Source organism: Abrus precatorius, unplaced genomic scaffold (assembly GCF_003935025.1).
Source record: "Abrus precatorius isolate BTA unplaced genomic scaffold, Abrus_2018 Scaffold4, whole genome shotgun sequence".
NCBI lineage: Eukaryota > Viridiplantae > Streptophyta > Magnoliopsida > Fabales > Fabaceae > Abrus > Abrus precatorius.
Window position 1 is genome coordinate 18,770,095 of NW_020874384.1, and position 21,425 is coordinate 18,791,519.

The window sequence follows — 21,425 nt, forward strand, 5'->3', positions numbered from 1 at the left end:
TAGATTTAGTTTATATATAAGTTTGATTCTTACTAATTTAATATTATTGAATAACTTTTTAATGATACTAAAATGATAGTGATTAATGTGCACTAAAACATTTACATAAATATTAAAATTTATTTATTTTTATAATAATTAATTTGTAAATAAATATTAACTTTAAAACTAGATGTGCGGTTACTCTTGCAGTGGTATCTATATGTTTATGTTCCTTTCTAACATCTCATCGAATAAATTGAATACATTTTTTTTTGGGGGGACAGTCCTAGAAAACACAAGTCATCCAAACCCGTGACGGGGAAGCATCAAAATTAACAAAAATCTAATTTATTTGTGACAAGATATCAATGCAACATGTACTTGTCTGTCAATCCAGCTTTCACGAAGGACTAAAGTTCAATGCGTGACCAACTTGAAGATGGATTAAACAAGGCAATCTCAGGCCAACGCGATCTGCATCTTTGATCCAGTACCCCTTCATGGAACCCGATTTTGCGGGAACGCGTAAAGGATAATTCCAAATCAGGCTTGCTTCAATCAAATCTCAATTATTCTAGGAACAAACTAGAAACACTCTTCTATCGTTCTCAAATATTTTCTCTCTCCCACTAATTATTCGTTGTATCAGCATATATATATATATATATATATATATACACACCCCCAAGATTATCACTCAATATTTTTTTCGTGATTAATATCACTTTCCAGAGCAGTCTGCAGTACACGGCAACCATTATTTTGGTCATTTACGAACAAAAAATTATCAAAAATATGTTTATGCAAAGCAACTACCTCAAATACGACAATTGACTCAGTGTATTATGGCCAATCGTCGATTTTTCTTGTCTTAGACTAGCAGTCAATCAACTTGTATCATGACGTTTATCCATTAAATTACAAATCCTTCTTTAGTGAAGAAGATATAAGTGGAAGAAATATGAGCCACCTCTCCGGAAATTGTGGTATTTGCGTTTCTTTCAATGTAGTTTTGCTTCCTCTTTTTGTAGATACAAGAACTGAGGATCGCAGGAACAACATTTGTTCTCAAAACACGTAACTAAATCCCAGTGCAGCATTATTACAAAATAGAAACAGAATAGAAAACATAAATCTCTTTCGTTAGAGCACTCATACCCTCGAGTTTCATTTAATTTATTTCATATAAATAAGGAAAAATAATAAAAGCAGAAATAGACCCACACGACAAAATAACCAAGACCAGGAAGAGGATTGAACTTCAAGGCACAATCTTGTAAGCTCTGGTCTTATCTATCCAAGTAATGAAGGAACTCCTAGAGTTTCTGAACCCCAAAAATCCATGCTCTTTGGCTTTGTTCATGCTATCTAACACACCCTCCCCTCCAAAAATGAGATCCGCAAACCACCAATCACCAACCTCTTCCAATTTAGTAGGCTGAAGCTGATTCTCCCTCACAATCTCATCCCACACAGAACCCTTATCCTTCATTAACTCAGACAACCTCAAATTCGAACCCTCTTCAAACCCATAATCCTCAATCCCAAACTGTTCCGCCAAAACCTTCCAAAGATGCTTCCATCTGAACACATCACCGTTGTTGCAATTGAAAGCCTCGTTCCTAGCATAGGGATCCACCGCAGCCCAAATGTGTTGTTCGGCAATCAAATCCGCATCGGAAGCAACAGAGTAAGACTCCCACGAGCCTTTAGTTCCGGGGAATCTCAAGGGAACACCCTCGTGCTTGCAAATAGCAGCGTAAACGCAAACCGTTCCCACCAGATTCATCAAGCTATAAGGAGAGAATCCGAAGATCACTTGGGGTCTGTGAACGGACCACGATAAACCCTCTTTCTTTTCGGTCTCCTCGAACAGAATATCCTCCTGAGTGTAATAGAAATTCGGTGCATCCAAACGCGGTAGATCCTCTGTGAACGGTGGCTCGTGGCTTTTGATCTTTCCGATAAGCTCGAAGGGTCCTAGGTAGTGTTTGCCACCTGTCTGAAGGGACACGTGGCGGAGATTGGGGGCGTTTGGGATAACGGCGCGCAGGACGTTCCGTAACATAGCGCCGTTAACTTCGCAATTTGCGGCCTCGGTGGGTCGGTTGGTCCAGGAAACGTAGAAGATGTGGGTGACGTCCGTCAAGACGGAGAGTTTGGCTTGGGCGTCGTTGGGATCGGAGATATCGCACTGGATGTATTCGACGGGGTGATCGGCGTTCCACGACGGTCGTGGCCGGCGTGCGACGCCGTAGACTTTCCATGGACCACCGGGGGTGTCGGCGAGAGGTAGAATCTCGGCGAGGCTGTTGCCGACGATGCCGGTGACACCGATGACCAATCCCACGCTCTGGAAGCTTCGCGGCGCTTCGTCTTCATCGAACTTCTTCTGCAGGGGAAGAAGAAACAATAATTAGAAAATAGATAAAGAAAAGGAAAAGGAAGAGTGAAAGGTGTTATGGGGTATGCTTGCCTTTGCAGCACCTATAGCTCCAGCCCACCACCAGCTCATTGCTATGAATCTGAGAGAGGAAGAAGAGAAAGGTTGCTGAGGTGATCGGAGAGTGAAGGTGAATTTCGATTCTGCTATTAGCAGATTTGTTTTTGTAGATGAGACGAAGTTCTCGCAATTTTTAATGATAAGACAGAAAAATTAATATTAAAATAAATAATATATATATTTTATTTATATTTTTCAAATTGATCTTGTAATTTATATAATTATATCTTAGTCCAGCGTAAGCTTTTCTCATTAATTCCAGTGCATTATATTATAGGCATAAGTGACGATCATTTCTACTTAAAATGTGAAGAAACAAAATAAAAAGATACGGATATAAAATAAATATAAATAAGATGTTATTTGGATTAGTGTTTTATTTATTTAAATGAATAAAGATAAATAGATGATAAACAAAACTTTTTAAAATAATTCAAATAAATAAATTTAACTTAAAATTTAATTTTTAATACTTTTTATCTTAATATAAAATTATTAAATAAAATTCTAAATTAGTTTCCAAAGACTTAAAATATCTTTAATAATCTCTAATATTACCTTACCTCTGTCCTCTAATTTAGTTATTAAAATTATTTACTGTTAAATAATAATAAAACAATAACATTTATAATTAATCACATGACAAAAATAATATCAATATTTTATTTTAACATATATTTGTTTTACTTTAATTTTTCGGGTATTAAAAATTTTTCATCAACTGATCATCATTCATCTTCTTCTTCCGTATTGTTGCCTAAAATCGCATTTAGTCTATCACTCTACTCGGCTGCACCTTGGAAGAGTTTCAATAACCATTACCCATCTTGCAATTTAAATAGACCTAATTTTCTTCATATTCACTGCTCACCATCGTTGTCCCTCATCTCAAATCTGTCAAACCTCTATACCTCAATAATTTTTATGTAAATCGTCACTCTTAGTCATTGAGTCCATCTTTCGATTGCCAATTCAATTTTAGTTATTTTAAATTTTAAATTTTTATTACATTGTGTGTTGAATGTGCGTATAAAACAACTCATATACTAGCATCATTATTTTAAAATACATGCGTGTTTTACTTACATTGCGGGTACTATTTTTTCATAGTTTTATTTACGTAAACAGTAAAAGATATAACATTTTCTTCCATTAGGATCTTTTCTCTTCCCGAGCTTTTATATCCTTGCTTATCCATATCCATGGCAACTAATATATTGAAGGATAAATTATATCTATATTTTTCAGTTTAATAAAGTTTTATTTTATATTTTATATTTTTATTCATATAATTGTATAAAAAAATAAGAGTAATTTATGTAATTAAAAAAGATACACAGTATTATATTTAATATGAATATAATTTATCCCATATAAAAACATCCCTATCTTCATGACAGTCAACAGAACTCCACATCCCCATTTTGACAGAACTAAATAGCTAGGAAGAAAAGGTGCAATGAATTTTGACTTCAAGTCTTGCCAAACCGCAAAGTTTTCCATTGTGAAAACCATCACCATCATGGGATCAATTTCTTCCCTTGCTCACAACAGTAATCATCATCTTCTCTACCATGAACAAATATCATATACACTAGACATCGTTTACATTCCCTTCAGGAACCTCCTCGTCATCATGTTAACTGAACCGCTGCTACGTTACTCATGAGCTCCCAATGCATTTTTCTCATACTATATATAAAGACAACACTTCACCACCCCATGTTCTCGTGGAACCATTATTGTAACCTATTCTCCTGACCCATCGAACCACCCCATCAAAGCCCATCGTGAACTAAAACACACGATGGCATTCCCTTCACAGCAACAAATTGACAAAGCTATGAACCACCGCTACCATCATGTGTCCTAACTAATTGTAACTTTGTCACTAGCCACACATCACCAACACACTCACAAACCTTTATCTCATCTATCACCATATATGTCAAAGAAACAATTAGCTTCACTTCTTTCCTAAACCCATCAAACCCACCATTTGCCAAGCATCCAAAGCTTTCGAGAACCAACACCATATCGGAGTGTCTTCCCTTCATGCACGCCCCCATTGTTATTGCTCTCAAACAGTGTTTTGCCACAATGATTAAGGTAGGTACAAAGTTTTGCCAACGAACATGGAGATGAAACAAGAAAAGGAACGTGAGGGGACCACGAAATACAGCGCCATTTTGAGTAAGGTTAAATGAGTTAGTGCCACTTATGTTGACTACTGTAACAAATTAGATGAAAAGGACAAATATATATATATATATATATATATATATATATATATAATTTTGTAAAATAAAGGTTTGTTAACCATTAAAGTGAAATTTATTCTCTTAATTTTTTTATACATATAGTTAAGACTTAAGAATTCACATATACTTAAAAGATCTAATTAATTACTCATTAATTATGTTAAATTTTGTTAGTGATGAAAAACATTAATATAACTATTTATAAGAAAAATGAAAAACAGTGTAATTTTTTAAGTTAATATTTAAAATAGCTGATAATATTTCTTTTAAACTAATAGTAACTAACAGAGGACCCTAGCTGTCGCACAGGTTAAGTTGGTAGTTATACATGATGATCACCGAAGCTATAACCCGTGTTCATCGACATCCATATGTCACTATGGTCCAACCTTTCGAGTATGCTAAGAAAGCTAATAAGCAAGCAATTCTTATATTTTCTAAGGGACCCGTGATCTCACATGGGTTATAAGTAGTTTAATATATAGACCATGGATTCTTTTTAAATCTTATATTAACAAGGTAACAAGCATTTTTGCATCTAAATTTAAAGCATAATTTCCGTGTATCTATACAGGGCGTTTGTGTACACGTTCAAAAGATGGTGCATCAGTTTAATGCTCCGTTTTGTGAGATGCAACAATTTGTTGCTTCTATTATAACTAACGAACGGTGTAATCTAAATAAGAAAACAAAAGCAAGTACTTTTAAAATTCACAAAATTCATCTTGCCATGGTTCTTCTTGTCCTAAGGAAAGTTCGAGCTTCAAACCCCATTTTCCCCGAGTTTTTTACAGTTCACATTAGAAACTTCTGATTAAGTGGGAATTCTTGATTAGAATTTGTGTGGCACTATTGTTGGCTACTTTTAATCTCAGCAATAAGTTACAATATATATTATTATATTAAAAATGGAAATGTGGTCCTTTCCATTTCCCTGCGTGCGGCTGGGTTATATCAGTCACGCTATTCTTTTATAATTGGCTATTCCATCATGTACCACTCCATTTACCATTTTCAATATGTAAAATAGATTTGAGACCCCTCATTTATTCAATTTCTATAACTTGCCACTGACAAATTAAAGTACAGAAACAAAGTATATGTCTAACATAGTGGCAAAAATCCGGGAGCTAGCTAGGTGGCACAAGATTCTTTTCCTCCGTATGTAACAAATTAAACCATTCAAATTGACTTACGTTGGTTGAGCTACAACACCTTTCTTTAATCTTCTTCTTGCCCTTTCCATCTTTCTCCTACCAGCTTCTTTTGCGTAAAAAGGTTCTTCACTAATGGTTGACAGACCTGAAAAAGTAGTTCACAGCAAAAGTGATTTTGACCCTCACGCACGCAAACGCTGTAAAGTTTGAAGCAACAGAGCAAACCCACTCAATATTCAAATCAGCTACAATACACCCCATTTTTTGAGCTTAAGTCTAATTATACATGTGACTTGTGCATAGTACATATGCTCTATTATATCAAAAGTGGTTTTTAAAAGTGATCCGTGACTCCAAATTAACAAATTTTACTTATAACATTACCACGTCAATTAAATTTTGTAAATTCTAATCATCATTCACTATCCATAAGATTAAACCAGTAAAACAAGGACTTAATTACCGTGCATGAGAATGTTTTTCTTTTCCATCACCATCATCATCAGCGCCTTATGATCAGGTGGTCGCTCTTCATGGTTGCCCTCGTTCGCATCTTCATCCCCGCCAATTTGATTCAACTCTTTTGTTTTTTTCACCTTTGAGCGAGCAGTGGCGAAGATCCACGTGGCATCCATCTGTTTGCTGATCATGCGGGCGGCGTAGTATGGAATCTTGACACGCTTGGTCTCATTTGACTTGATGCAACCGTTCATGAACATTATGCAATCCATGAGGCTCTCTTTGGCCATGCCTTTCATGTCATATGCTTGTGATCTCCTCCAAAGGCTTTTGCCGTGTGTGTTTACCGGGTTGGAGAGACAAAGAGCACGCGTTGAGTCACTGATGGCTGAATCCGCGTTTTTAAGCAACAGATTACACTGCGCTTTGTTACTATAAAGCACCATTCTTTCTGTTCTAAACCTCAAAGGACAAACATCAAGTGCTTCAGAATATTTCACTAAAGCCTCTTCTACCTTTCCCAACCTGAACATGTGATTCGCTTGTTGCTTTATCAAACTCATCAAAACCCTTGTTTCCTCTAATTTCTCTTCAGACATTAGCTTCTCCTTATTCCTCCTATCCACCTTCAAATCTACCACCTCTTGTATTGTTGCTTCAACTTTTTGTCTGTTGGTGAATATTAACTTTTTACTATCTAAAAGGAGCACCCTTGTGATGGTCTCACCCACGTTTGATTTATCTCCAAGGCTTCTAAGTTCAATCAAATCAACGAGGTATGAAGCGGCAACATCAATAACTTTGTACCCCGTATCTGGGTCCTTGAGAAGCAGAACAAGACAATCGATACCTATATACTGCCAATCATCTGAAGATCTTGAAAGGTTACCAAGAGCCATTAAAACTTTTGGTAACTCAGCAATGCTTTTCCTTCCTATTTTACTATAACACAAGATTCTAATCAATCCAACCCCAGCTGGCGATGTATGATTTATCAACCCGCCCCACATATCGCACAAGTCCTTCAGAAACACCGTTTTGCAAATGAGATCCAGAGACCTATCTTTGCAAGCAAAACAATTCAGCAGATAAAGAGACCAGCACTGAAGTTGACTACACCATTCTTCTGCCTTGCGATTCTCCATTTCCAAATCGCCAACCCCTCTAGTTAGCAAGTTTCTATGGTACTCGAGTCTTTTCTTCACATCCTTCACAGCTACGAAGTCAACATAGACCACTTCTAAGCAAGTGGAAGCCAAGTCCAAGGCCAGTTTCACCACCTCTTGTTCGCACTGTGCTACTGATTCGAAGGTACTTTTGTAACTGGCCAAGTGACCAAGTGCTCGAACAGCAACTCTTTGCTCAACCCAACTAATCTTGCCACGAAGCAACTCTAGTAATGGGGGTATGACACCTGATTGCACAGCTAGTTGAGCAAACTCCTCCTTGTTCATAGTGTAAGAGCCAATGATATGAGCTGCATAATAGGGTATGTATATGTTTTGATTCGTGAGAAGCCAGTGCCTGTCGTTTACACCTTTGTGGATTAGATTTGCCATGCACTTGAATATGCCAAGGGAAGGAAACTCTGGGTCATTGGGTTGGCTCATTGCGATGTTCCATAGTCCACTCAGCACCAAGACATGTTCTTGATTCTCTCCCTCAGGCATTTCTTTGAAGCAACTCTCTATTTCAGCCCTTCTGTGAGATGCATCTGGTTCTCTCATGGTGCAAAAGAAACAGCTCGGGCTGATGCAAAGCTCATCCCTAGACCCTTCTTTCACATGATCGTTGGTGTTATAAGGAGTTTTGGGAATAGGGGTCACTCTTTTTTTCTTCATTTCGGACTTCATAGCTGCCTCAGTTGATTGGGGATTTCTTAGACAAGTAAGTTAGGTTCTGTGCGTTATATGAAGATCCTGGGGCCTCAGGGATTCAAGTTTAAAAAGGTTAATGGAAAATAAAATAAAATGATTGCTATGGTTATACCTAGAGTTGAATAAGTGGGAGGCTTTCATAATCCAATAAAGTAATTCCTATCTAAGTAAGATTCGGCATGCTTCATTGAGCCAAAGTCATTTTGCTTCCGGCAATCAATTTATGAGAATAGTTTTAGCATACTTTTTGTATCTTACTTGTTTGCACAGTTTCTCAGCATAATATATTAAGGCGACAATATTTTACACCTTTAAAGTTATTTTGTTTAGATATACGGAGGAGAGAAATAAAGAAAAAAGAGAGAGAGAGAGAGAGAGAGAGAATGTTAAATGAAAGGTGTGACAGAAAAAAATAGTCAAATTAAAAGAGAAATTCGCTGACAATAATATATAAGATAATGAATATAAAAAAAAAATATTATTAAATATCTTATGTCATGATCGTGGGTGCAAACTGTTAGATACGCATGCCTCAAAGGTTTTACGTGAGATGATAATGATATATATAAAATATTTAAGTAGAAAGAATATGCATAAAATTATTTATTCTTTAAAAATATTTAATTGTATTTGTGTTACTTTAATATGTTTTGTTTGAATTTCTCTAAAATAAAGAAAATCCCCAAATTTTCATTTCATACAAATTTATTAATTTAATTAAAATGTCATCAAACTTTTTCATATTATGAATCATTAAAAATATTTATTATCATAAGTCAAACTTAAACTCCTAATTATTTGATTTAAAAACAGGATTTGAAGATAGATATAAAAAGTGCATTAATAGGAGGACTTGATTATACTAACTATTAAAAAATAAATAAAATATTATATTCAATTCAAGTAATTTAATTATTGGGTGACTAAAATTACATAATAGTTAATGTAGAGGGATAAAAAGTATATAAATAAGTGAAACAAAAGTATGTGAATATTTTTTTTATAATTTTGTTAACATATGACATATGAAAATAAAATAAAATAAATGTGTAATTTGAAAAATGCAAAAACTGTTTAATGTTTTATTTAAATATAATGATTTAATAAAAGATATAATTATTTTGTCTATTTCTTAATCGGCCCAGTAGCCCATCACGGTATCAAAATCTATGCCTTTTACTATTATGAAATTTATCGTCATCTTAACTTTCACTTGAGATAATTACTTAAGTCATTGTTCAGGTCATCCACTGAACTAATATATTCATACAAGCAACATGTTCAACACGTTTTGAATGTGTTCATTTGACAACACTTATTTTCACTCGTTCATTGAGTTCACTAAATTGTGCATACAATATTAATCTTTGCTTCGTTCATAAATAACTTGTTTCATTTTTCCTTGTTCTTACCTTTCCACGCGTTTAACTGTAAACCTAGCTACATTAAAGCAAAATCAAATTTATATATGCCAATTGTAAAATACGATAAAAATAACAGAAATATTGAGGCAATTTACATAAAGAAAGGTATAGTTTCTACAATTCAAATTCAAATATGACCTTTATCATTGTGCCAATGTACTCTCCGCTTTTTTTATTTTTTTTTTATCTCAAGTTATGAAACAAAAGAAAACACAGACTATCATACACTATTTTCTTTTCGTTGTAATTAAAGTTAATGACGTAAAAATTATATCACTATCCCTTCACATACTTTACACCAAAAACATATCCTTAAATTAACACAACGTAGAGCCTCAATCATGTTCGTGGTTACAAACTTACACCACAAACCTGTGCAACAAATTAACGATAAGATACGAGCAAAGCGAGAGTATGCACTGCACTTGGACAATTTTATATAACTTTGCAAGACAAAAGCAATATATATTTTTTAGCATATTTTCAAACTTAATTTATTTATATTTTAAAATGTCAAAACACTTGTTTATAAATTATTTTTAAAGAAATATTATTAAAGAGAATATTCAAAAGAAAACAAAAGCATTCCTCTTTTCTATAATGCTCAACACATCTTTACGCTGTACCAAGTTTCTCTTAATTAAGTGCTTCGGTGCGGCGTGGTCCACCACTCATCTACGTTTCTTGTTGGAAGCTAAACGCCTAAACCCGACAGTACTTTATTTTTCGGTCGATAACCCGACAGTACTTTATAAGTCAAACACAAGTTCATGAAAGGCTTTTTTACCTTCAGTTTTTTTTATCATTTCTCATGCAAGAGTTTCTCGTTCTTATGTGACAAAGAGGGTCACGTAAGCAAGAAAATTTCAAGACTTTGATGAGTTGTTGCACACAGTGTATACTTATGTCGCCTTTTCTAATTTTCTATGCAAATTTATCATCATGCTGTCCAGTATCTAGTCAATTTATAAGCTCATCTGTCAAAAACTCTAATGCTAGTCCTAGCCTATAAAGCCCTTTTTAAGCAAAAAAGAGTACAAAGTTCAAGTTAAACTGAAAATAGATTATGGGATTTCACCTACCCTTAGCCCACAATGCCCTTTGATTTTTTCAGTTAAATATTTTTAACAGCCCAAGATATAATAGGTGAAGATAAATGGCACTGACGTTCGTAAGTGAAAATGAGGGACCACATCTTCAAATGGCAAAACAATCCCCTTCAAATCAGTAGCAGAATGTGGTCCCCTCTCATTGCTAGCTTGCACCTTCAAGCAAAAGTATAAACTATAATTCTTAGAAACCAGAATATAGATTAAAAACATGATTAAGTACATATGGTGTTGGTCTCAAGAATATGCAGCTGCATAGGTGGAAAAGCATGAAAAGGATGTTTCTTAGATTTTATCTTTTTCTTAAGAAGATTATTTCGGACATGCTTCAAAGATTCGTTTAACAATGCCAAAATGATTGAGGCCGGGATTTTATTAATTGTGTGTTTGTACCATTAGAACGGAGAAAAATAACAATTAACCGTTCTATGCTCGTGATGGCAAAGACTATATTTATGATCTTGACTCATCAAACTATGCGGAATTGAGCATGTTTTGCTCGGATATAATAACTGTTTCAAAGTTGTTCAAATCCAAATCCATATGGGTCGTTGGAATGCTAGAGAAGTTTCATTTGTTTGTTCATCTGGGTCTTGTTAAGTGACTGTGTTGGAAAGGCTTAACTGCAGAAAATTGTATTTGGATGTAAGTTTCTTTTTTGGAATTTTTTGTGAACATGAGTTTAGAATAAAGAGAAATAGCACACTGCAAAGCAAACGCATATTACAAGCATCATTAATGCATGATACTTATAGATCACTTGGAAGGGAACATAATTCCCTACAAGAAAGTCCAAGGAGTTTTATTGGGAAAATGATTTTTGTACTACAAAAATGACACAACTTTTATCATTTCTTTTGATAATGAGCGTGATAAAAAAAAATTGTATTAAGTGCTAAATATAGTGTCAATTATTTGACGGTCAAATAATGAAATTGATTTACCTGTATATAGGTTTCTTTTCTTAATCATACAAAAAGATACAGTTGGACTAAGGCAGAAAATCATGAAATAATTCTAACAATAACAACAATTAAGTAATTAATTAACAATCGTTACTTGGTGGTAATAAATTATCAACATATATTTCCTTTAAGCATAAATCAGAACTCCAGGGGAAAAAGAAAAGTCATAACAAAATCCAGCATAATACACATTTAACATAGTTCAATCCTGTAAATTTCCGTGAAATTTAGAAGAAAATTCGTAGGGTATCAAACAGCAAAAGTGCATTGGAAGTAAAATCCAAAACTCGTCAGTAATATAAAAATGCCTGCATTTTATTTTATTAAAGAGGGCGCCACGGATATTACGGCTATAAGAACATGTTAAGCCCAAAGGTACTACGCTACTACACACCCTTTGTTTTCGGGGCGCTACATTTGAAACAGGCCCAATAAAGTTTCTGTAAGATCTACCTATCTATCAATGGCTTCCTGGGTAATCAGTATTGTAAAACTGTTTAGCTGCATTTATGATTTTTGCATAGAAAAATTGTTACACAAATCGAAAATTCATGTGAAAAATATGTTTCCTTTAACATCATGTTTTTAAAATATGTCCAACTCATTCGTATGGAAAATTTTCAATTTTGTGATCAGAAAGACGATTACCGAATAAAAAGAAAAGAAAATTAGTCAGGACCTGAAGGCATCGTAGCACCATTACAGCTTAACAAGATTCTTTTTTGGGTGATAGATAACGCAGCCCAAAATTGAGGCCCAAAGCAAAAGTTAAAAATATTATAGCAAGGTTTTCATCTGAATTGAGCCTATTGATAATATATATATATATATATATAACTATAGTACTATTCCATTGCCATTTTCAAAAATCTATTTTTTAAAACAAAAAGTAGTCCATTTTTTTTTTAAAACTAATGCATTTTGAAATTCCCCAGTATTAATCTATTGTATTTTTCACTTAAAAGTTGTATTTTAATTGTTTGTTATTCGAGGTTTTTTTTTGTTGATTTATTATTCGATTTACCTTGTGTGTTATCTTAGCAGCACAGTTGAAATTGTGGTTTTGTGCCACTTGACATGTCAATCGAGACTGACAAGAAGAATAAAATAAAAATAACATAATTTAGTCTATGACTTCTCTTTTCGAATCAGACTCGAGTCAACGTGTCAACTCACATAAAAGTTCCAAAATTACAACGACGAGGAGACAATCATGACAAGACAAACGATATATAAATATAGCATATGAAGAGACTTAAAAAACTAAAATTTTTGTTTAAAAAGTATAATCAATACCTTTTTTTTTTAATAATGTCCTTAGTACATTGGTTAACAAAAACATATAAATATATCCACAGTAACACTATGAAAATTATGTCTAAAACCAAATTTTTTAAGTTTGTTTTCTGTACATTTGATTGTGAACTTTCTTAAATTGCCAAAGGTCAATCAATCATATAGTAACGTTTTGTGACATTTGGAATGGTTGTTTTGAAAGTAATTAAAAATAAATAACAAGTATGGTTGTTTTAATTATATTGATTTGTCTTAACACTTAAAGATACTTATAATCTTTAAAGTTGAAATATATATATATATATATATATATATATATATTCTATAATTAATCTAGAGTTTTATTTTGTTTCAAAAACCCATGATGATATTGCATATTTATTACACGATAAACAAAAAATCATAGTTGGATCATTTGAAATATAATTTAAAAGTACATCTATCTCAAACTAAAATAAGAATTTTGTTAATCTTAGCTTGAAAGATGTGATTAAGTATCTAAAAATAGTGTATTTTTATAAAAATAAAAATTTATTATATTAAATAAAATTACATTTATCAATATTAGTTGGCTAGATTTCCATAATAAATATAGAGGCATCTTGGTATCACGTTAAAAAGATGAATTTTCTAACCATGATTTTAGATCATTGACTAACATTGTACGAGAAGGTTTATTCTGTCTGAGAGAGAGAGAGACAGGGCCACAGCAAAAGAAATTTGTTTTCCGCACGTCATATGAATTACTACGTAATTATCGTTTGCTCGGTGTAAAGGCAAAGCAGTTGGGTATGGTCCCCCAAAAACGTAACATCATCCCAATTAACACTGTACATTCTTCCCTCAGCTTACCATTTCCAACCTGTGAAAATTCCTTTACATTAATGTGGGCTCATCAAAAGAAAAAAAGAAAATTATTTTTTAAACCTCGTTATATATATATATATATATATATATATATATATATATATATAACTTTGTTTTCTCTCCATTAAAAATACATACTTAGGCACCTAACAAAAAACAAGCTAAACTAGTTCGAATGAGCCAAATTACCTCAAGTTGACACCCTGGCAACTTGAGAACTGTGTGTGGTGTTCGGTGTTCGTCGTTTTGTAAAACGGCGATGAAAGGGAAGGTAAGAGGGAGAAGACGCTTGATTGATGATCCAGTTGCAAAAATGCCACTGCTATTAGATTGTGTTTTGCATATTCAACCTTTGCCAATCAATGCAGCATCAATATTTTGACAAGCCATCAATACACAAATTTGTAGCCTTTTTACTCGTATTTTGTAATTTAAATTTTTATTTTCCTTGATGAACATTACAGAAATTTTGTTCAACCACAAGCTGCATTACAGAAATACATAAAAAATTTATGAAAAGTACAATTATTTTTTAAATTATGTCTCTCATCTACTATTTTTTTGTTTCACTTTTAATAATGAGAATGGAGGAGTTGGGACATGGAGACAAGAAGTGGGTGAGTATTTTTCACTCTTGTTTGATTATATTTGTATATGTAATTAATGTTTTAGGTTTATATCATTATATTAGTTAGGATAACACTAAGTTAAAGTTTCATGAACTAACTCAACGCTAACAAATGGAGGAATATAACAGTAATTAAAATCTTAACAAAATATGTTTAAGAACAAATTTCAAAATCTAAACTAGAAACTTATTTAAATTATCTAGAAATTAACAACGTTCAAAAGAAAAACGCAGCTTTCGTCAAAAATATAAAATGAAATATTAGCAACATATATTATACACATTATAAGATATGATTAATGGTTCTTACAATTAATTAGATATTCCCTGGCTAAAAAAAATAACGTTAAGCGCATGAAAAGGATGATGTTGGAAGTACTAGAAAGGCCAGCTGTGTCCTGCTTGCAGTTTGGACGGTCACACGCAATAAACAGGAACCGAAGGAATAAACAAACACTCACGTAAGATCTTAGTACCCTACAATTGTGACTATAAATAACGGCCTTAGCTGGCTCAAACTTGCGCAACACAACCTAGTAAGATGAAGCTCGTGTTTGCAAATGCGTTACTTGTGTGCCTTCTTCTCCTTAGCTCCTCTATGTTGCAAATCTCAATGGCTGGTTCTGGTAAGTCGTGATATGTAATATGTTTTGTTTCAAATAGATGTAATAATTAACAATGATTTGTATAAGGAACTGATTCTGATGAAATTAACGTTGGATTTAGCTTTCTGTGACTCAAAGTGTGGTGAGAGATGTGCAAAAGCTGGGGTTCAGGACAGATGCTTGAAGTTCTGTGGGATCTGCTGCGAGAAGTGCAAGTGCGTGCCATCTGGGACTTATGGGAACAAGCACGAGTGTCCATGCTACAGAGACTTGAAGAACTCAAAGGGCAAAGACAAATGCCCTTAATTAATCGATTTCACCCTTCCATTCCACCCTTATGCCATCCATCTATTTATCAAGTTCCTTATCAAATTATATATAAATATAATCTCAATAAATTTTATTGTTGCGACTTGTAATACAAATCGCCCCTCTCGTGTTTAGTTAATATTGCTTGTTCCCTTCAAAAATTAAATTTTAATTAAAATTAAGAAAGTTAACAACTACTACTTTTAAATAAATATAAATTTGTTTACTTATATTACTTTCTCAAGATTAATTTATTTTTTATTCTAATCCTCTCAAATTCGAGTTTTAATAAATATAACTTCTTTTAAATACTTAAAAGAAAATTTTTATCGTCTACCATGATCTTACTAAAAAAAATGAAAATTATTATTTTTATTCAGTTTAATTTGATTTTTAGTTTTCAGCTTCAATATCAAATTGAACTAAATTAAATTACATTTACATTAGATATTTTGTTCTAAGAAATAGTAGTAAAATTTTTTTTATTGAACTTATTTATATTTTAAAAAATTAAATTCTTTTGAACTTCAATTCAAATTTAGAATAAATTATAATTAATGATGTGATTTAATATTTTATCAATATATATTTAAATTTTTATTTAACAAGGTATCTATTAAAAATAAGAAATCATGTATTACTTTTGGCCTTTTTGTATTTTAGTTAATAAAATTTCAGTCATTCATTAACTATTAATTAAAGTATTATTTCTTTTTAAAAAAATACAAATATAAGAGAATAACTAAATTAATAATCCAACTCAAACCATAAAAGATTGGATTAGATTTGGTCAACATTAATATTATTCTCAAACCAAATAATAATTTTTTTATGATAAAACTTATCAATTCAAATATCCTATATATATATATATATATATATATATATATATAGGATATTTGAAATAAAAAATATGGATAAAATATTTACATCAAATTATTTCTTTTTCATTATATTTTAGCATTATTATGTATTAATATTCCATAATTTAAACCCATTTGTTACAATTTATGAAAAAAAAATTACAATTCTTTTATTTTAATAAAATTCTTGGTATAACTTGTTAAAATAAATTATTTTTAATTTAAAATATACATTATTTTAGTTAAATTATGTATTCAAATTAATCTTTTTATATATTTATAAATTGATTGAGTTCATGGTAAATATTCTTTATTCTTAATTTTTATTTTATTATTTTTTAACATGTATTTCTATTCAAATATTCAAGAAAAATTATTTAAAAAATAAGAATCCAAGCGTAAAGCAATTATTTGACCTATTTAAGTTGAAGTAAAATGAAATTATATTATAACCAAATTCATCTCGTATGTTTATATTAACTTTTTAGACTTCACTAGCATAGTCTTTTTCAACATGTATCCATTTCAAAAGAATATCACAAATTTAGGCCACCCAATCCCATGTATGTTTAGAATGTTTGAAACAATTATTTGATCTTTGATTTTTAATTACAATACTGTTTAGATCACCTCTGCCTCCACCTATTAGACTATACTGGAACTGTTATAATTTTAAAAATAAATTAAGGTGATTAAAAAAATATTACATAACAAGGATTAATTAGAGGAAAGAAAAAAAAAAAGAAAGAATTAGAGGATATGAAAAGAAGAGAAAATAAAATAGAGAATTATATTGTGTGGGTACTATATATTTTCTTGCTATCGTTCTCATTGTACAATTATGATAACGTGGCAGCTTGTTAGTTTTGAGCTTCATTTTCTTATACGTTACTTTTGCACAAGCAAACAATATTATGTACCATTGTCTTGTTAAAAAAAATTCCACTGCATACTGCTTAACAGCTACTGTTCAGTTTACAACTTTTTTAAACGCTATTTATCATTAGATTAATTGACTTGAGTCTCATTCCCTATGTAGTTGATCTCACATAGATTTCATCTGATATAATGAATATATCAGAAAAAAAAATATGTCAGAAATTGTTTCAAGCATTCGTCATTTTTTGTAGTATGAGCTATGCAGTAGTGGACCCTAAGCAAATTTATCCTCATGATTCATTTATTAAACATGTAATACAGAAGAATAATGAACAGTCGAATCATAAGAATACACTTCCAGAAAATCACAATTGGATCACCTACTTAGACCTCCTTGCGAGAATCATTTATGTAGTTAGCTCCTATACAGCAGAGCATTGTCCTCTGTAGTCCAATCTGAATTGTTTCAGTAGCAAGTCGTATCATCCCATGCAAGTCACAAAAAATTGAAAGAAACTAACACAAACTACAAACAAACACAACCTGACAACCTAAGACATGAACATTGTTACCAGAGTTATGAGACAGAAAGACAAGAAGAATGAAATAAGTGTAACTCTTTGGCGGTGTGTGAAAGATCTTTTGAGCAATGTACAAGTCACTGTAATGCATGTTTTATATATGGCGTGTTTTCCCCCTGTCAAACCAACCAAGTAATTTTTTGCCATAGAGGTTACTACACATCATCATGGAATTTAGTTGGATCAGGTTCTCTAAAGCATCTCGAAGAGCACCCTGCTTTAAAGAAACAGATGGAAAAACAAAGTTATTATAACCCTGCAGATTTTAAGAGAATCCATGTGATGTGATCGGATTTTTCAAGTCAACAGAGCAAATTTTGAAAAGATAATTGTATGACACATGCAGGGCACGAAATCAATGTAAGGGGAAAAGGGAATAAATTAGCTAGCTTCTTCAACTATATTTATTTTGTCGGGGAAAATTCCCACCTAGGAGAACCAAATCATTGCAATTCAACCTTTAGTAGCAGGCAAAGATGCCGACTGCCAAAACTATAAGATTATGCAAAATTAGAAATATAGAGCATAGCACAAACGTAAAGATTACAAAAATCGGTGTTCAAGTGAACTCACCCTGGACGCAGACAGTGCTGATTTGATGACATAATTTCCGTATGGATCAACAAGAAGCATAGCAACATTTGGATTGTGGAGCAACTCCAAAATAATAAGTGATGAATGTTGTTCCCCTGATTCGTGAAAGAACTTCTCCACTACATTACTCCCATATTTGTTGCAGGCAAGATGGAAAAAATTTTGTTCAAGCTGTCTCATAAGACTTTCTACAACTCCTGGTATTTTTTGAGACAACAAATGCTGCACAACATAGTTGCTGCCAGACACAGTACATAGGAAAACAAGTTTAGCTAAATAAGTTGGCTAGAAAAGAGAAAACTTGGTATTCGGTAAAAACAACAAACCCATAAGAGTCTTCTGCTAGGAGTGCAGCATTTCTTATGATGGCAGCAATCAGCTGCCTTTTTGTTTCTCCCTGAGCATGGTTAACACATTGCTGCAGCACACAACACCCAGTCTTATCTGTTGCAATCCCAAAACACTTGATTGCCACCACATTCAGAAGATGCTGTCCACAAAGTCTACGATCAGAACTTAAAGAAACCAGGAATACCAAAGCAGAGTAATTTGACAAACAAGGACTTATCCAAAAAGACCAGTGAACCTTTTTTCTTTCATTCAAATTTCTGTAAACAATTAAAATACTGAAACTTTAAGAGCAAATGGATCAATATTCATTTACTTCAGAAACAAAGATGTGAATAAAAAAAGCAAAGCATTAAGAGGAAAAAAAATATAATATAGAGTAGCATGAAGGTATTGATTATGTTTTTCCAGTCCAATATGATTACAATAATAGAGTTCATATTCAGAAACTTAATTAAGACAGACCTAAGGGGGAAAGGAAAGAAACGCAATCAAGAATTAGTTATTATAATGAGCTATGATATTATTGCTTGAAGATGTGTATCAAGAAAAACAATTTCAAACTGAATCACATAAAAGTCAAATTTAAATGCTCTAGACTCTGGAATCATCCCCTTAAAACAAGTGGAAAAATCTACTATTCCAGACAGCAAGGACCTGCTGTTGAACTCACTTTACTTTACTATTACTCATTCTAAAAATAACTTTGGGTGCTCAACTGGTAAGATCTTAGTATCTTCTTCTGTAAATTCAAGCAGAATACATAACAAAACCATGAACAAATACTACCTTAGTATCTTCTTCTGAGAAATGTTTTAGACAATGCAGAAGCACACGATGACCATTCATATCCTTAGCCAATACAGCAGCACTGGGGCTTAAAACTGACATAATCAGACCTCGTTGCTCCTGGGTGGTAACATGCGCCAATAACTTCTCAACAGTGCGGGCTCTAGAAGAAGAAAATAAAACCACTTATTTAATACAAATATGCATATATAAGAAAAAAAAAGGAGTCAAATAAAGATTCTTGGTTGCTTCACAAACAAAAAATAATTCATGAAGATGAACAACCAAACAAAAATTCTCGAAAAGGAAAGAGCCAGCAGCTATATACCCATGGGGGGTAAGACATATTCTGACTAACTGAAGATTAGACTGAGTCAACATTAAAATGATCTGAGTTCGTTGTTCTTTACTGCAGATTTCCACCATCCTCTGAACAACATAATTCCCAAAGGGATCAACTATCAACTCAACCACATGATTTATCAGCTCCGAGAAGATGATAGAAAGCTCCTCTCTTTTCAATATTTTCAGTGTTTCCTGCAAAGTCCTACATTCATGTTGATCCATAGCCAATAACAGAACCCTCCCCCTAAAATCATTGAACCATTGCAAGCGCCTTTCATCGACATTAAACCTCGGACCACTCGACCTGTTACCCCAGCAATCGTTCAATAAATTACTACCTAAGGGTTTTTGTTGCACCCCGTTCGAAAGTGGCACAGTGGGATAAACGTTACCAAATTCTCTCTGTCTCGCCAGTGGCTCCGAATCAAGAAACCCATGATCGTAGCTTGAAGAGAAAACGTTGGCGCTGAACGTGGGAAAAGAAGAAGGGTACAGATCGGAACTTTGAGGGGTTACAAGAGTCCCACTTTCATAACTAAAGCGAGAGAGAATCTTAGCGTTGCCATTAACACCAGAAGAAGACCCAGGGCCAAGAAGATCAAGAGGTGGGTGATTAAAAGAAGACGCAGAGACAGAAAGACCAGCAAAAGCATCTTCTAGGGTTTGATTCACGTGATAGGGGTTTTGGCTTCGCAACAAGAACTGAGATAAGCATGACGATTCAGACGACAAAAAACTAGACCCATCATCGTTAAACAGAGATGATCGTTTTGACATTCTTTGTAGCCTGTGAAATCAGTGAAGGATGGAGGGTTTAAAGAAAGGGTTTTTAAAAAAGCAATTAAGGGTTTTTATTTATCAACCAATAATTCCAAAAAAAGGAAAGAAGGGAATTAGGGTGATAAATAGAAAAGGAAAAGAGAAAGAGAAGGGAATGAAGGGAAGAGGGAGTGGGGTTTAGCAGAAGTAACAGTGAGGGTAAGCAGAGTTTTGCTTTGAGCAGCGTTGTGCATGCAATATATAGTAACATTACATGCGAGAACCCCTAATGGACGAGAAAAAGAAACTGTACCTACGAGGGTGTGGATGTGAATGTGATGTCCCATTGTTTCCTTTTTATAGAACCTTAATCCTAATGTCCTTTTCAGCCCAAATGCATGTGGGCTTCCTCCCTCCTTTTTTAAGTTTCAGTCAACGCTCTACCAAACTCCCACGTCAATATTTTGTCTCTATCTAGATAGACTCCAAAAAATATATATTATACTTTTTAAACATATTTAAATATATAATAATAATAATTAACAAATAAAAAATTTATTTAAATTATAATATTTATATTATTAATATATTAATTATATAATATCTTATAAATTTTGATGTAAATTATTAAACATATATTTAAAATTTTGAATTATATTTTATCTTTAAATGTGCAATTAACTTTGCATACATGTCGTGAATGAATTGACTTTATTATTTCCTGTATTAATAATGGAATGACTTGGGTTTGAAGTTAATAATTTCACAGTGAATATATAATTTTATTTTAAATTTTTAAAAATGTTAATTTCAACTTAAGACTAA

The 21,425-nt window shown here is 32.8% G+C and overlaps 4 protein-coding genes across 5 annotated transcripts; 1 reads left to right on the forward strand and 3 right to left on the reverse strand.

Annotated features, from left to right (window-relative positions):
• Positions 1 to 190: 190 nt before the first annotated feature.
• Positions 191 to 2,620, reverse strand: LOC113865348 (3-oxo-Delta(4,5)-steroid 5-beta-reductase-like). Of its 2 annotated transcripts, none has more exons than XM_027499827.1 (2): positions 2,459 to 2,620; positions 191 to 2,374 (listed from the first exon to the last, which is right to left on the reverse strand). In XM_027499827.1, the coding sequence occupies exons 1-2, from the start codon at positions 2,495 to 2,497 to the stop codon at positions 1,244 to 1,246; spliced, it is 1,170 nt and encodes a 389-aa protein (XP_027355628.1). In that variant the 5' UTR covers positions 2,498 to 2,620; the 3' UTR covers positions 191 to 1,243. The 2 variants fall into 2 exon arrangements, with proteins under 2 accessions (XP_027355628.1, XP_027355630.1); XM_027499829.1 differs by having other exon boundaries at positions 938 to 2,371.
• Positions 2,621 to 5,938: 3,318 nt separating this feature from the next.
• On the reverse strand, positions 5,939 to 8,215 carry LOC113866265. The gene is made up of 2 exons (XM_027501144.1): positions 6,367 to 8,215; positions 5,939 to 6,048 (listed from the first exon to the last, which is right to left on the reverse strand). Exons 1-2 carry the CDS (start codon positions 8,213 to 8,215, stop codon positions 5,939 to 5,941), a joined length of 1,959 nt encoding a protein of 652 aa, XP_027356945.1.
• A 6,842-nt stretch (positions 8,216 to 15,057) lies between these two features.
• Positions 15,058 to 15,553, forward strand: LOC113865713 (peamaclein-like). The gene is made up of 2 exons (XM_027500437.1): positions 15,058 to 15,154; positions 15,255 to 15,553. Exons 1-2 carry the CDS (start codon positions 15,070 to 15,072, stop codon positions 15,437 to 15,439), a joined length of 270 nt encoding a protein of 89 aa, XP_027356238.1. The 5' UTR covers positions 15,058 to 15,069; the 3' UTR covers positions 15,440 to 15,553.
• A 2,147-nt stretch (positions 15,554 to 17,700) lies between these two features.
• On the reverse strand, positions 17,701 to 20,618 carry LOC113866266 (putative pumilio homolog 8, chloroplastic). The gene is made up of 6 exons (XM_027501145.1): positions 19,825 to 20,618; positions 19,497 to 19,659; positions 18,686 to 18,849; positions 18,339 to 18,597; positions 17,895 to 17,979; positions 17,701 to 17,735 (listed from the first exon to the last, which is right to left on the reverse strand). The coding sequence occupies exons 1-6, from the start codon at positions 20,616 to 20,618 to the stop codon at positions 17,701 to 17,703; spliced, it is 1,500 nt and encodes a 499-aa protein (XP_027356946.1).
• Between the last annotated feature and the right edge of the window lie 807 nt (positions 20,619 to 21,425).